General features: G+C 45.5%; 1 protein-coding gene, 1 non-coding gene and 1 pseudogene across 2 annotated transcripts in view; 2 read left to right on the top strand and 1 right to left on the bottom strand.

Annotated features, from left to right (window-relative positions):
• Positions 1-2,093: 2,093 nt before the first annotated feature.
• LOC112584377 lies at positions 2,094-14,642 on the top strand (annotated as a pseudogene).
• On the bottom strand, positions 11,769-11,841 carry TRNAG-UCC. Its single transcript has one exon. It is a non-coding gene; the product is annotated as a tRNA-Gly (tRNA).
• Positions 14,313-15,510, top strand: part of GALNT8 (polypeptide N-acetylgalactosaminyltransferase 8) — a 37,253-nt gene continuing 36,055 nt past the window's right edge. The window contains exon 1 of the mRNA XM_006053548.3: positions 14,313-14,897. Within this exon, the coding sequence (XP_006053610.3) occupies positions 14,690-14,897 (208 nt within the window). The 5' untranslated portion in view covers positions 14,313-14,689. The remainder of the gene's footprint in view (positions 14,898-15,510) is intronic.

Consider the following 15,510-nt stretch of genomic DNA (forward strand, 5'->3'; position numbering starts at 1 on the left):
TGGAAGGGAAACCAGGCAGACTAAACAGTCAAGAGAGTTAACTCAACAATTCCCTGAGGTCTGGGCAGAAGACAACCCCCCCCTCCCGCCCCCAGGCTTGCAAAACAAGTCTCAATGCTAATAGAACTCAAACCCAGTACAATTACGTCAGCACCTGCTTTGGCCCTGCCAGAACTTGCTAAGCTGTTTATTCTTTACATGACTGAAAAGGCCAAGGTGGCTATGGGAGTGCTGTCCCAGACTTTGGGGACATGGGGCGGACCCATGGCTTATCTCCCGAAACGGCTGGACAGTGTTGCCACTGGGTGTCCAGGATGGTTACGGGCAGTCGCTGCAGTTGCCTTCCTGGTCCGGGAGGCAACCAAGCTGACTGTGGGCCACGATTTGATCGTAGAAGTCCTGGATAAGGTCAACACTCTCCTAAGGGGACAGCCCCATAAATGGCTGTCAACATCCTGGATTACTCAATACCAGGGACTGTTATGTGAGAACCCCTATGTTACTACTGAGCCTTGTCAGGCCCTGAATCCGGCCACTCTCCTTCCTGTGGGAGAAGGTGGGCCCTCACATGATTGCAAGGAAATATGCCCACAGACCTGACTTGAGAGACCAGCCAATCCCAGACCCAGATTTGGTCCTGTACACCAATGGCACCAGCCTGGTGAAACAAGAACAAGGACTGTTGGGATATGCAGTAGTCATGGAAGAAACCATTGTTGAGGCTAGCTCTCTGCCATCACACTGGTCCCCTCAACTGGCCGATTCATGTGCTCTAATCCAGGCTCTCCAGCTGTCAAAATAGAAGACAAACACTTACACAGACTCCAGGTATGCTTTTGCCACACTACAGGGCTCTGTATAAGGAGAGAGGCCTTTTGACAGCTAATGAAAAAGATATTAAAAATAAGGAAGAAATTAAGACCCTGTTAGATGCTGCCTGGGAACCAAAAAGTGTTGTAGTCATACACTGCCAAGGACATCAAAAAGAGGATACCCTCCGACCCGGGATCGGGGAAACAGCCTGGCAGATAAGACCACTAAACAAGCAGCCGAGGGCTTGGGCTTGACAAGTGAAGCCCCTATGAAAGCTCTCGTACTGGCAGAGATGCCTGAGCTAACGCTGGACTCTCCAAAATACACTGAAGCCCAAAACCAACTAGCCAAAGCAGAAGGGGCCATCAAGACTAAAAAGGGATGGTGGGAATTGCCAAGTGTCAAATTATTGGTACTGGAGGGGCTGGCACCCACTCTGATAAGCCAAACACGCCAAGCGACCCACCTAGGCCATGATAAACTGGAAGAGCTAATTCAAAAATATTTCTTGGTTGCCCACCTCTCTTCCCTATGCAGGACAGAATCTCAGAACTGCACTGCCTGCTCATAGGTCAATGCTGCCTCTTGGCACAGACAGAAACCTCCAGGGATTCAGCTAAAAGGCACGCTGCCATTTGAACACCTGGAAGACTTCACTGAAATGAAACCTCACCGACACTACCGTTGCCTGCTGGTCATGGTATGTATGTTCTCGGGATGGTTAGAAGCTTTTCCTACCTGGACTGAAAGAGCATCAGAAGTAGCCTGGTGTCTGCTTAGGGAGATAGTTCCCAGATTTGGATCTCCACCAGCATTGGATCAGACAATGGCCTGGCTTTCATAGCTGATTTAGTACAACAAATAAGCAAAACTTTAAACATCAAGTGGAAATTACATGTAGCATATAGGCCCCAGAGTTCTGGGAACCAACTGGATACTTAAAAGAGCCATTCTCCAACTGGATCATAGAGACTGACTTTGGGGGGGGGGACTTGTTTCCGATGGCTCTGCTCAGACTCAGGATGACCCCACAGCCCCATGGCTATTCTCCATATGAAACTGTGTATGGGAGGCCCCCTCCCATAATAAAACAGGTGTCAACAAATTTGCCTCAGGTAAGGGGAGATGAGATTTTGCAGCAGATGGAACAACTGGGTAAGGTAATAAATCAGGTAACTAACTTTGTACAAGAAAGGGTGCTGCTCCCCCTTGGGGAACAGATTCACGAATTTGTGCCCGGGGATCAGGTGCGGGTCGAGGAGTGGAAACATGACTCCTTGGCCCCACGTTGGAAGGGTCCATGCTCTGTTGTTCTAACCACCCCTATGGCAGTTAAAGTTGCAGGTATCACTCCCTGGATCCACCACATGAGGATGAAGAGAACATACCACGCAGACCCAGAAAATGCTGGGTGGACTGAGCAGAGGGACCCCACTGACCCTCGAGAGACTAAGATCATCCTTAAGAAGAAGAAGGAAAAGAAGATCCTGGATGACCCCTTCAGGATGAAGCCACATAATCAACTCCTGCTGCTTGGCCTCATCAACGTGATTTTGAATTTAACTTCCATTTCCATTGAGGACAATGTTTTCATGTCATGGGCACATTCCTACTCAGACTTCCACAACACCTCCAGCTACTGGGTATGTGGGGCTATGCCTCTCTCTGTGACGGATGGACTTCCTTGGTGGGTGTCACCGCTCCACCAACAAGATTTTAAACCACTCTGCTCTTTTCTGGAATGACAAAAAGAGACTTTCCTTTCTCTTGTCAATCATAATCTCTCCTTGCTCTCTTGGTGTAAGCCAGACCTACAGTCAATAGACGTGGATCATTGGGTGACATTTGATGTAAACACCAGTTTCACAGAAGTAACAAAAGCCTATAACTCATATTTAAAGAACAAAAAGGAAAAAATCTCCCTGACCAGCAAGGGAGGACAGGCCTCTAGGTATGTTGAACAATTTTACCAAGTCTGGGATGAATAGTTCTGGATGACCCCAGAAAAGGATCAATTAATTACTCCCACCACCGTATTCTGGGAACAAAAAGAACAAACAGAGGGCTTGGTGACCATGCATTAGACCCAAAAGAACTAAAATATAGGGGGTACCTATCCCCTGAACAATGTAAACGAACATTTGAGGTCACATACCACCCCAACCAGTCCATCCATTGGCCATGCTCTGATTGGAAATATAACCCTGGAATCCGCTGGGTGGCGCCCAATGGAACCCAATGGCTTTGTGGGCCTAACCTTTGGCCTTGGTTAGCAATTGGCTGGGTAGGCCGATGCACACTGGGATTCACTTTTGCCCATGGCACCATAAAGCCTAACCCACAACAAGCCCTGGTAAATCTACCTTATTTACATGCTAGGTGGATAAGTCTATGTTTCAATGGTATGAGTATCAGTTCAGTTCAGTTGCTCAGTCGTGTCCGACTCTTTGTGACCCTATGAATCGCAGCACGCCAGGCCTCCCTGTCCATCACCAACTCCCGGAGTTCACCCAGACTCATGTCCATCGAGTCAGTGATGCCATCCAGCCATCTCATCCTCTGTCGTCCCCTTCTCCTCCTGTCCCCAATCCCTCCCAGCATCAGAGTCTTTTCCAATGAGTCAACTCTTCACATGAGGTGGCTAAAGTATTGGAGTTTCAGCTTTAGCATCATTCCTTCCAAAGAAATCCCAGGGCTGATCTCCTTCAGAATGGACTGGTTGGATCTCCTTGCAGTCCAAGGGACTCTCAAGAGTCTTCTCCAACACCACAGTTCAAAAGCATCACTTCTTCGGCGCTCAGCTTTCTTCACAGTCCAACTCTCACATCCATACATGACCACTGGAAAAACCATAGCCTTCACTAGATGGACTTTCGTTGGCAAAGTAATGTCTCTGCTTTTGAATATGCTATCTAGGTTGGTCATAACTTTCCTTCCAAGGAGTAAGCGTCTTTTAATTTCATGGCTGTAGTCATCATCTGCAGTGATTTTGGAGCCCCCCAAAATAAAGTCTGACACTGTTTCCACTGTTTCCCCATCTGTTTCCCATGAATGATGGGACCGGATGCCATGATCTTCGTATTCTGAATGTTGAGCTTTAAGCCAACTTTTTCACTCTCCACTTTCACTTTCATCAAGAGGCTTTTTAGTTCCTCTTCACTTTCTGCTATAAGGCTGGTGTCATCTGCACATCTGAGGTTATTGATATTTCTCCCGGCAATCTTGATTCCAGCTTGTGTTTCTTCCAGTCCAGCGTTTCTCATGATGTACTCTGCATAGAAGTTAAATAAGCAGGGTGACAATATACAGCCTTGATGTACTCCTTTTCCTATCTGGAACCAGTCTGTTGTTCCATGTCCAGTTCTAACTGTTGCTTCCTGACCTGCATACAAATTTCTCAAGAGGCAGATCAGGTGGTCTGGTATTCCCATCTCTTTCAGAATTTTCCACAGTTTATTGTGATCCACATAGTCAAAGGCTTTGGCATAGTCAATAAAGCAGAAATAGATGTTTTCTGGAACTCTCTTGCTTTTTCGATGATCCAGCAGATGTTGGCAATTTGATCTCTGGTTCTTCCGCCTTTTCTAAAACCAGCTTGAACATCAGGAAGTTCACGGTTCACATATTGCTGAAGCCTGGCTTGGAGAATTTATGAGTCTATTGCTGCCTTATTTGTACCTTCTATAGGGACAACAGATATTACAATTAAAGTAGAGGCCTTGACTAATTTCACAAAACAGGCCCTCCTAGATAGTGATAAAGCCATCCAAACCTTAAATGAAGAACAAATCCAAATGAGAAAAGCCTTCAGTGTGGGAGACCCTAGTTTGATCCCTGAGTGGGGAAGATCCCCTGGAGAAGGAACTGGCAACCCATTCCAATATTCTTACCTGGAGAATCCCATGGACAGAGGAGCCTGGTGGGCTACAGTCCATGGGGTCGCAAAGAGTTTGGACATGACTTAGTGACTAAACAACAAGCAACAACAGCTGGATCAGGAGAATAAGGCAAGGGCCCCGCATATCATTCAGGCAGGAAAATAATACATGGAATACGCAGTGAAAGATTGAAAGGGGCAATTAAAGAAGGAATAAAAACCTACAAATGTGGAGGAGAATGATGCCAAGATGTTCTAACAAGCGGTCTCCAGTAGACCAGAAAGCTCTCTGCTGAGCTGGATATTCGAAGGAAAGAGAGACAAGCCAAAGAGATGCATGAAAGGAAATGAAACAAGGAAGAAGAGACCGCAGCTCAAGAAAATGATTTAAAAATCATTTTTAATCTTTTTTTTTCCTTCACATTGGATAATTTCTATTTATAGCTCTGGAAATTTATGATCTTTTTTGTCTGAAGTTGCCAGTCTGCTATTAAGTCCACCTGGTAAATTTTTAATTTCAGATACTTATAAATTTCAATTCTAGAATTCTCATTTGGTTCCTTTTTAGAGTTTCTGCTTTTTTCATTGAGAGTTCACCATCTCTTCATTCATATGCCCATCTCTTTCTTTAAGTTCCTGGACATTTTTATAATAGCCATTTTTAAGTCCTAGTGTTTGAATGACCACATCTGAGTCTTCTTCTGTCGGTTTCTATTGAGTTGTGTTTTAATTTTTTCTTCTTCTCCATATGTCCAGTAATCTGCAATTGTATCCTTGACTTTGTGAATGAATCCTTGTAAAGCATCTTGTTTGTGTTGTTTTCCTTTAAAGAATGTTGAGCTTTGTTCTGGCTGTCAATATACTGGAAACTTACCTTGATACTGTTGAGACTTGTTTTGGTCTCTGTTATGACCAACCTAGATAGCATATTAAAAAGCAGAGACATTACTTTGCCAACAAAGGTTCGTCTAGTCAAGGCTATGGTTTTTCTAGTAGTCATGTATGGATGTGAGAGTTGGACTGTGAAGAAAGCTGAGCACTGAAGAATTGATGCTTTTGAACTGTGGTGTTGGAGAAGACTCTTGAGAGTCCCTTGGACTGCAAGGAGATCCAACCAGTCCATTCTGAAGGAGATCAGCCCTGGGATTTCTTTGGAAGGAATGATGCTAAAGCTGAAACTCCAGTACTTTGGCCACCTCATGCAAAGAGCTGACTCATTGGAAAAGACTCTGATGCTGGGAGGGATTGGGGGCAGGAGGAGAAGGGAACGACAGAGGATGAGATGGCTGGATGGCATCACTGACTCGATGGATGTGAGTCTGAGTGAACTCCGGGAGTTGGTGATGGACAGGGAGGCCTGGCGTGCTGCGATTCATGGGGTCGCAAAGAGTCAGACATGACTGAGTAACTGAACTGAACTGATAGTGGGTTTGACCACTTCCAATTTACCTTGATACATGGACCTGACATTCCAAGTTCCTATGCAATATTGCTCTTTACAGCATTGGACCTTGCTTGTATCACCAGTCACATTCACAGCTGGGTATTGTTTTTGCTTTGGCTCCATCCCTTCACTCTTTCTGGAGTTATTTCTCCACTGATCTCCAGTAGCATATTGGGCACCTACTGACCTGGGGAGTTCCTCTTTCAGTATCCTATCATTTTGCCTTTTCATACTGTTCATGGGGTTCTCAAGGCAAGAATATTGAAGTGGTTTGCTGTTCCCTTCTCCAGTGGACCACATTCTGTCAGACCTCTCCACCATGCCCCGCCTGTCTTGGGTGGCCCCACGGGCATGGCTTAGGTTCACTGAGTTAGACAAGGCTGTGGTCCATGTGATTAGATTGACTAGTTTTCTGTGATTATGGTTTCAGTGTATCTTCCCTCTGATGCCCTCTTGCAACACCTACCATCTTACTTGGGTTTCTCTTACCTTGGACGTGGGGTATCTATTCAAAAGCAGAGACATTACTTTGCTAACAAAGGTCCATCTAGTCAAGGCTATGGTTTTTCCAGTGGTCATGTATGGAGGTGAGAGTTGGACTATAACGAAAGCTGAGTGCCAAAGAATTGACACTTTTGAACTGTGGTGTTGAAGACTCTTGAGAGTCCCTTGGACTGCAAGGAGATCCAACCAGTCCATTCTACAGGAGATCGGTCCTGGGTATTCTTTGGAAGAAATGATGCTGAAGCTGAAACTCCAGTACTTTGGCCACCTCATGTGAAGAGTTGACTCATTGGAAAAGATTCTGATGCTGGGAGGGATTTGGGACAGGAGGAGAAGGGGATGACAGAGGATGAGATGGCTGGATGGCATCACTGACTTGATGGACGTGAGTCTGAGTGAACTCCGGGAGTTGGTGATGGACAGGGAGGCCTGGTGTGCTGCGATTCATGGGGTCGCAAAGAGTCGGACACGACTGAGTGACTGAACTGAACTGAACTGAACTGATAGTGGGTTTTCCGGAGAAGGCAATGGCCACCCACTCCAGTACTCTTGCCTGGAAAATCCCATGGACGGAGGAGCCTGGTAGGCTGCAGTCCATGGGATCTCTAGGAGTCGGACATGACTGAGTGACTTCACTTTCACTTTTCACTTTCACTTTCATGCATTGGAGAAGGAAATGGCAACCCACTCCAGTGTTCTTGCCTGGAGAATCCCAGGGACAGGGGAGCCTGGTGGGCTGCTGTCTCTGGGGTCACACAGAGTAGGACACGACTGAAGTGACTTAGCAGCAGCAGCAGCAGCAGCATAGTGGGTTTTCAGTTCAGTTCAGTTCAGTTCAGTCACTCAGTCGTGTCTGAAGCTTTGTGACCCCATGAATCACAGCATGCCAGGCCTCCCTGTCCATCACCAACTCCCGGAGTTTACCCAAACTCATGAGTCGGTGATGCCATCCAACCATCTCATCCTCTGTCATCCCCTTCTCCTCCTGCCCTCAATCTTTCCCTGCATCAGGGTCTTTTCAAATGAGTGAGCTCTTTGCATCAGGTGGCCAAAGTATTGAAGTTTTAGCTTCAACATCAGTCCTTCCAATGAACACCCAGGACTGATCTCCTTTAGGTTGGACTGGTTGAATCTCCTTGCAGTCCAAGGGACTCTCAAGAGTCTTCTCCAACACCACAGTTCAAAAGCGTCATTCTTTGGCACTCAGCTTTCTTTACAGTCCAACTCTCATATCCATACATGACTACTGGAAAAACCATAGCCTTGACTAGAGAGACCTTTGTTGACAAAGTTATGTCTCTGCTTTTGAATATGCTGTCTAGGTTGGTCATAACTTTCCTTCCAAGGAGTAAGCCTCTTTTAATTTCATGGCTGCAATCACCATCTGCAGTGATTTTGGAGCCCCCCAAAATAAAGTCAGCCACTGTTTCCACTGTTTTCCCATCTATTTGCCATGAAGTGATGGGATTAGAGCATCCTATATCTTTGGGCATGGTTGTTACATGTAAGCAGTGGTTTTCCTACTGTCTTAGCAGAATACTCAGGGTGTTTCTACCAAGATGTCTCCTTTGTGACTCAACCAGAATTCCTGTATCTACCAAGGCTGTGTGATCTCTAGTATTTTTGTTATGCCTCACGGCTGTATTAGTTTCCTAACTAGACCTTGTGGAGTTTCTCCCTGGGCTCATTCCCTTGTCTGGGAATCTGGAGGGACTCCTCAGAAATCTCCCTCTTTCTATGTAGCTTCTTGAACTGTTTGGTTCCTTACCTTGAAATTTAAAGATGCTTTAGTAACTCCCATACTCTGCTCTCTGATTCTGCTTGGGGCTTACCATCCTGCCCCCATGGTTGCAAAATTGTGTTCAGATTGGGAGATGGGGGTAAATGTAGGCCTCCTCTCATGTTTCCGTTCTCTGAGGGATCACAGTTCACTGTTGCCTACTGCCTGAAAACCAGTGTCTCAAATATTTTGTTCAGTTTTATAGTCTTGTCAAAAGGGACAATCTGATTCCAAATACTTCATCAAAGCTGGAAGCAGACATTGATTCCAGAATTTTTTTTTTTTAAAGCATCATGGTGTTTTCTTATATGTTTTCAACTGCATGTGTGTGCTCAGCTGGGTCTGACTCTTTGTGACCCTATGGACTGCAGCCCGCCAGACTTCTCTATCCATGGAATTTTCCAGGCAAGAATACTGGAGTGGGTCGCCATTTCCTATTCCAGGGAATCTTCCTGACTCAGGGATCAAACACTCATGTCTTTGTCTCCTGCATTGGCAGGTGGATGCTTTACCATTGAACCACCTGGGAAGCCCTTGTTTTCAGCTGAATCTTCAGTAAATTCAATGTAAGGTAGAGATACCACTTTCTCAAACCCAACAAACTACCCAGCACTTGTATGAAATTCCTAAATATCTTTTCCTAAGTGCTTCTTCCATTTTTTTTTCCAAATGGATAGTTTCACCTTGAATTATTTAAAGTCTCACTAGAATGCCTAAATGAAACAGAAGCCGAGCTGTTGCTGGCAGGTGGCAGCTGGTAACTAAGATAGTGCTTCAAATATCATCCATCAGATAACATTTGAAGAACTGAGTTTAAAGGTTTATGAAAGTGAATTACAAGGACAAGTCTGGGCTACATAAAACTTACATCTACTCTAGTTCTGATGATAATGGCCAAGACTTTCTTGCTAGGTCTCTGATGACTCTCACAACCAAGTGTGATAAAAAAAAAAAAACAAAGAAAAAAGCCAGACAGGTTTTGGTTGTGAGTACAGATCCTCCCTTCTTGTGTTGCTTTGTTCTGCAACCTATACTGGTCCATTTTTCAGGCTATTTTTTTTTTTCCCTTGGCCCAACTCTATTCTATGATAAGTACTCAGAACAGATGAATTAATTGCAAGGAATCCTGTTGCTCTGCTATTTCTCAAAGTTAAGTGTTTATCAATTGTATTGACTACGCCATTGGGTCTTCCTAATTATGTACAAATGCATTAGATTTTACAGTGCTAATTCTGCAGTGTGATTCTCTTTCCTCTGTTGTTCTGGTGGAAAAACTTGTCTAAGCCTCTTGATTATTGATGGGAAAGACCATCTTTAAAGTGAATTTCTTACTCTACAATTATGCTCACCTTATGATTTTGGTGAGCAGGGTGGCGGGAAGGGAGGGATCTTACGATCTTATAGTCCCACTTCTGGCTAAGCAGCTGAAGTCAAAAACTCTTGCCTTGGAACTCTTGTTTCTGCATCATACATACACATTACCATAATGACAAATATATAGGCAACCAGTCCATGAGGTCAGGAAGGACATTAGAACATGGATATCTGTGCAAAAGAAAAACTCTGCAGTTTATCTGTACTAATCCCCAAAACTACAGCATAAAAAAGTGAAAGTGATAGATGCTCAGTCATGTCTGACTCTTTGCAACCCCATAGACTGTAACAGTCCATGGAATTCTCCAGGCCAGAATACTGCAGTGGGTAGCCTTTCCCTTCTCCAGGGGATCTTCCCAACCCAGGGATGGAACCCAGGTCTCCTACATTGCAGGCGGATTCCTTACCAGCTGAGCCACAAGGGAAGCCCCATAGCATAAAAAAGTATGATTAAAAAACTGAAACAAATACAACCTGACCTTCTGATTTTGTTTCCTTATCTGGGATATGGAATAATAGTCCTCCCATCACAGGGTGATTATGGAGACCAGATGAGATCACATGCATCCAGCGCCTACCATTGGCTGGTCCATAGAAGGTGCTTACAAGATATTTATTTTCTCTTTCCTTCCAACACATGCTCACAAGCCACAAATCAGCTTTTTCTTAGCCACTGTCATCAACCCTATTCCCTGTCAAATGAATGAATCCTCTGAAATTACGCAGATATTTGTAACTGGTTAAGAAAGGGTACAGTTTAACCTATTGAGGACATACTCTCCTTTAATGATCATAGAATGAGCAGAAATTTTAGTAATGAAGTATGGAAGGGGGCTGGAATTTCCTTCTAAGAAGTCAGCATTTATGATCGACAAAAGCAACCCGTTCTGAAATGTTTGCTGTCTGGCTGGAGGTTGTTTGCGAGGGAAATAAAAGACAGACATTATTAATGATTGAATCACCATTTTTTTCCCCAGGAGGATTTAAGACACTGTAATTGAAGGGAATGACAATGCACTCCAGTATACTTGCCTGGAGAATTCCATGGACAGAGAAGCCTGGCGGGCTACAGTTCATGGGTTTACAAAGAGTTGAACACGACTGAGCTAACAGACAAATAGAAACCATTTAAAATTGTTATTTATTTTACTTTCCAGTTAAAAAATTTCCATCTGGTTCTCCTTTATGTCTTCTATTTCTTTCCTGAGATTTTCTACTTCTTTGCTGAGACTTACTATTTTTTTTTGTTTCTTTCAAGCACGTTTGTTAACTGCTTGTCAAAGTACTTTTCTAACGGCTGCTTTAAAACCTTATAAAACAGTTTCAACATCTGTGTCCTACTGCTGTTAATGTCTGTTGATTGCCTTTTCTCATTCAAGTTGAGATTTTCCTGGTTCTTGGTATGGCACATAATTTTTTTTTTTATTGCATCCTGGACATTTTGGTATTATATCATGAGATTCTGTATCTTGTTTAAATTTTCTGTTTTAGCAGGACTTTCTGACACTGCTCTGGTGGGCAAAGGGAGATGCCACTTCTTTATGACAGGTAGGGGTGAAAGTCTAGGCTTCCCACTTGGCCTCCATTGACACCTGGGGGAGGGAGGAAGCTCAGTTTCCCCTTGAGTTCTCTGCTGACACCACACTGGCTGAGAGAGGGAGGGACACTTCAATGCTGTTCTTACGGACACCACAGGGAACAAGGACAAAAGTTATGGCTCTCTGACACCATCGTGAAGGGGGATAGAAGGCGCCCCTTGTCACAGCTGGAGAAGAGGGGTAGAAGTGAAGGCTTCCCATGTGGTCTTTATTGATGACTGGTCCTGATGCAATGGGTTTTCAGGGATGTTTGGCTGGAGAAGGGCAGTTTTTTTTGTTGTTGTTGTTTCGGTTTTTTAAAAAAATTTGCTTACTTGGCTACACTGGGTCTTAGTTGCAGCACGTGGGATCTTGAGTTGCACATCCTATGGGGTCTAGTTCCCTGACCAAGGATTGAACCTGGGCCCCCTGCACTGGAAGTGCAGAGTCTTAGCCACTGGACCATCAGAGAAATCCCTGGAGTAGGGCAGTTATTATTTGAAGGTTTTCTGTCTTGCTAGACTGCTCCTTTGTGTATAGACAGCAGGCATTTCTCGGTGCTTTTATAGCCTTTGCCTGTTAACATGGACAGGTTGGCAACTTCTCAGTGTTCAGTCTAAGACCTCTCAGCTGAAAAGTGAACCCAGGGAACTCACTGCTGAGTTTTTCCTCAGGTCTCAAGATCTCTAACTGGTCTGCTCTATTCTCTTCACCTTTTAGAGTCTAATGTACAGTGGCCAGAGCTTTTGGTTGTTCTTAATGAAGAGGACTGGTTCCAAATAGGAAAAGGAGGACGTCAAGGCTGTATATTGTCACCCTGCTTATTTAACTTATATGCAGAGTACATCATGAGAAATGCTGGGCTGGAAGAAGCCCAAGCTGGAATCAAGATTGCTAGGAGAAATATCAATAACCTCAGATATGCAGATGACACCACCCTTATGGCAGAAAGTGAAGAGGAACTAAAAAGCCTCTTGATGAAAGTGAAAGAGGAGAGTGAAAAAGTTGGCTTAAAGCTCAACATTCAGAAAAAGAAGATCATGGCATCTGGGCCCATCACTTCATGGGAAATAGATGGGGAAACAGTGGCAGAGTTTATTTTTTTGGGGTCCAAAAAAGATGGTGATAGCAGCCATGAAATTAAAAGACGCTATGACCAACCTAGATAGCATATTCAAAAGCAGAGATATTACTTTGCCAACAAAGGTCCGTCTAGTCAAGGCTATGGTTTTTACAGTGGTCATGTATGGATGTGAGAGTTGGACTGTGAAGAAAGCTGAGCGCTGAAGAATTGATGCTTTTGAACTGTGGTGTTGGAGAAGACTCTTGAGAGTCCCTTGGACTGCAAGGAGATCCAACCAGTCCATTCTAAAGGAGATCAGTCCTGGGTGTTCTTTGGAAGGAATGATGCTAAAGCTGAAACTCCAGTACTTTGGCTACTTCATGTGAAGAGTTGACTCATTGGAAAAGACTCTGATGCTGGGAGGGATTGGGGGTAGGAGGAGAAGGGAATGACAGAGGATGAGATGGCTGGATGGCATCACTGACTTGATGGACGTGAGTCTGAGTGAGCTCCGGGAGTTGGTGATGGACAGGGAGGCCTGGTGTGCTGCAGTTCATGGGGTCGCAAAGAGTCGGATATGACTGAGAAACTGAACTGAACTGAATGGAGAGGAATAGAGACAAGTGGGTCCATTCTACTTTGCATCAGAAACGGAAGCAATCAGCCATTTTAAATTTCTTTTGACTCTAATTTGCATGTGAACACAAGGGAAAAACTGATGAAAACAAAAGAACTGATTACTTTTCATTTGGTTCTTTTTCTTTCCACCTGTGTTTCCTAAAACTGTATGTCTTTGCTTTAATCCACATGTCTGCCTCAGCTCTCATCAGCATGTGCTGTGTCTGGGGACCTGGGACAGAGTGGATGATATTATGAAGCGATTCAACCCTTAATTGAGAACTTTGAACTTTGGGGCTCTGGGTAACTATTTTACTATTATTATTTTTAAAATATTTATTTATTTTATTTTTTTCTCTGCTGGGTCTTCATTGCTGCATGCGGGCTTTCTCTAGTTATGGCCAGCGGGGGCTTCTCATTCCAGTGGCTTCTCTGGTTGGGGAGCACAGACTCTAGGGCACTCGGATTTCAGTAGTTGAGGCTCGTGGGTTCTAGAGAGCAGGCTCAAGAGTAGTTGTGGCACACGGGCTTAGTTGCTCTGAAGCTTGTGGGATTGCCCCTGACCGGGGATTGAACCTGTGTCCCCTGCATTCACAGGTGGATTCTTAACCACTGGACCACCAGGGAAGCCCTGGGGAACTATTTTAAATGTTAGCCTGTGATGACGATAATCAGGCGATTTGTCCAAAGCATATAGTGGGTGCAAGGTGTGGGGCAGAAGAGTTACCGGAAGCTGAGGGTGAGCGGAGGCTAGCACCTCAGTGTGCAGAGCTGGGCAGTGACTAGTGAAGCAAGTCTGAGCCCTGGGGCTTACCCCAGTGGGCCCCCTCCAGCTCACTCATCTGCTTCTAGGTAGAACTTGCAGGAAGTTTTACGGAAGTGACAAATGTTACAGACCTATAATTTTCAAGACTCTATGTGCAAGCGAGCTTAGTCACTCAGTCGTGTCCAGCTCTTTGTGACCCCATGGACTGTATCCCTCTAGGCTCCTTTGTCCATGTGATTCTCCAGGCAAGAATACTGGAGTGGGTTGCCATTTCCTCCTCCAGGGGATCTTCCTGACCCAGGGATCGAACCTGCATGTCCTGTGTCTCTGGCAATGGCAAGAGGGTTCTTTACCACTGAGCCACCGGTAAAAAAGACCTCTCAGACACCATACTTGCTCTCAAAAAGCACGTGGTCCAGAGACTTCTCACTCAGTGGCTTCTTCCCTCCTACTGTTTCTTCTCTGCTACACTCACAGGTCCAGACCTCACACACCCTTTCGGAGAGTCTTCCAAGGGCTCCTACCAGAGAGAAGAAACATTCAGAACCAAAATGAAATCAAACAGAACCAAGAGAGAAGAGCCTCTGCTGGCTCCAGGAGCAAGCAGTAACCTGACTTCTGCATAAGGTGTGCCCAGGTGACTTGCCCATCCTTGGGCGGCTGCCATGACACATTCCGCATGCCTGGCGCTGCCCGGGGAGAACCAGGCAGCCCGGTACGGCTTTCCTACTCAGAGAACATCTGGCTCAGCAGGCAGGGTATCCTCTATGCAGCCAGCACCGTCAGGGCTCAGCTCATTGTGTTCCTCAGCTTGCCTGGGCAGTGACACTACCCTCAGCCCCCAGGAAGCAGCAGAGCCAGGGACAGAATAACATGCCCAGGAGAAGCGTCCTCGGAGTCCTTAGCATTGGGCTGCTGCTGGTCTTTGCGCTCAATCTCCTCCTGATATTTTACACCAAGAGGATTATACAGGAGTTGATCCTGGGGGATCGCCAGAATAAGCTGCATTTTGCTCCATCTGAACTTAACTGGACAGTGATGGACAGACTCTCTCGACTAGAGGCGAATTTGCAGCATCTGAGTAAGTCGATGGCACTGACATGGAGGGGACAGTGTGTGTGCCTGTGAGTATGTGCTTAGGGGCACAGAATAAAGAGGTGTGGAGGGGAAAAGGAGGGAGAATTAGTGGGAATCAGAGCCAGCAGCTGATGGAGGGAACAGGCTGTGTGTGTGTGTGTGTGTGTGTGTGTACCTCAGGGCGGGCACACACACCCTGGTGAAGTCTGTGCAGAAAGAGCCCCCTGGCTGATGTGCCCTACATGTCAACCTCTTTTTTAAATCGACTTACAGTTGGTATACGCTGCTGCTGCTTAGTTGCTCAGTCGTGTCTGACTCTGTGCCACCCCCATGGACTGTATCCCTTCAGGCTCCTCTGTCCATGGAATTCTCCAGGCTAGAAGACTAGAGTGGGGTGCCATGCCCTCCTCCAGGGGATCTTCCCAACCCAGGGGAATACCTACAGGGATAGCACCTGTTTCTTCTGAGTCTCCTGCCTTGGCAGGCAGATTCTTTACCACTAGCACCACCTGGGAAGCCCAACTGACGTATAGTTCAGTTCAGTCCAGTCACTCAGTCGTGTCCGACTGTTTGAGACCCCATGGACTGCAGCACGCCAGGCCTCTCTGTCCATCACC

Source organism: Bubalus bubalis, chromosome 4, assembly GCF_019923935.1.
Source record: "Bubalus bubalis isolate 160015118507 breed Murrah chromosome 4, NDDB_SH_1, whole genome shotgun sequence".
Lineage (NCBI taxonomy): Eukaryota > Metazoa > Chordata > Mammalia > Artiodactyla > Bovidae > Bubalus > Bubalus bubalis.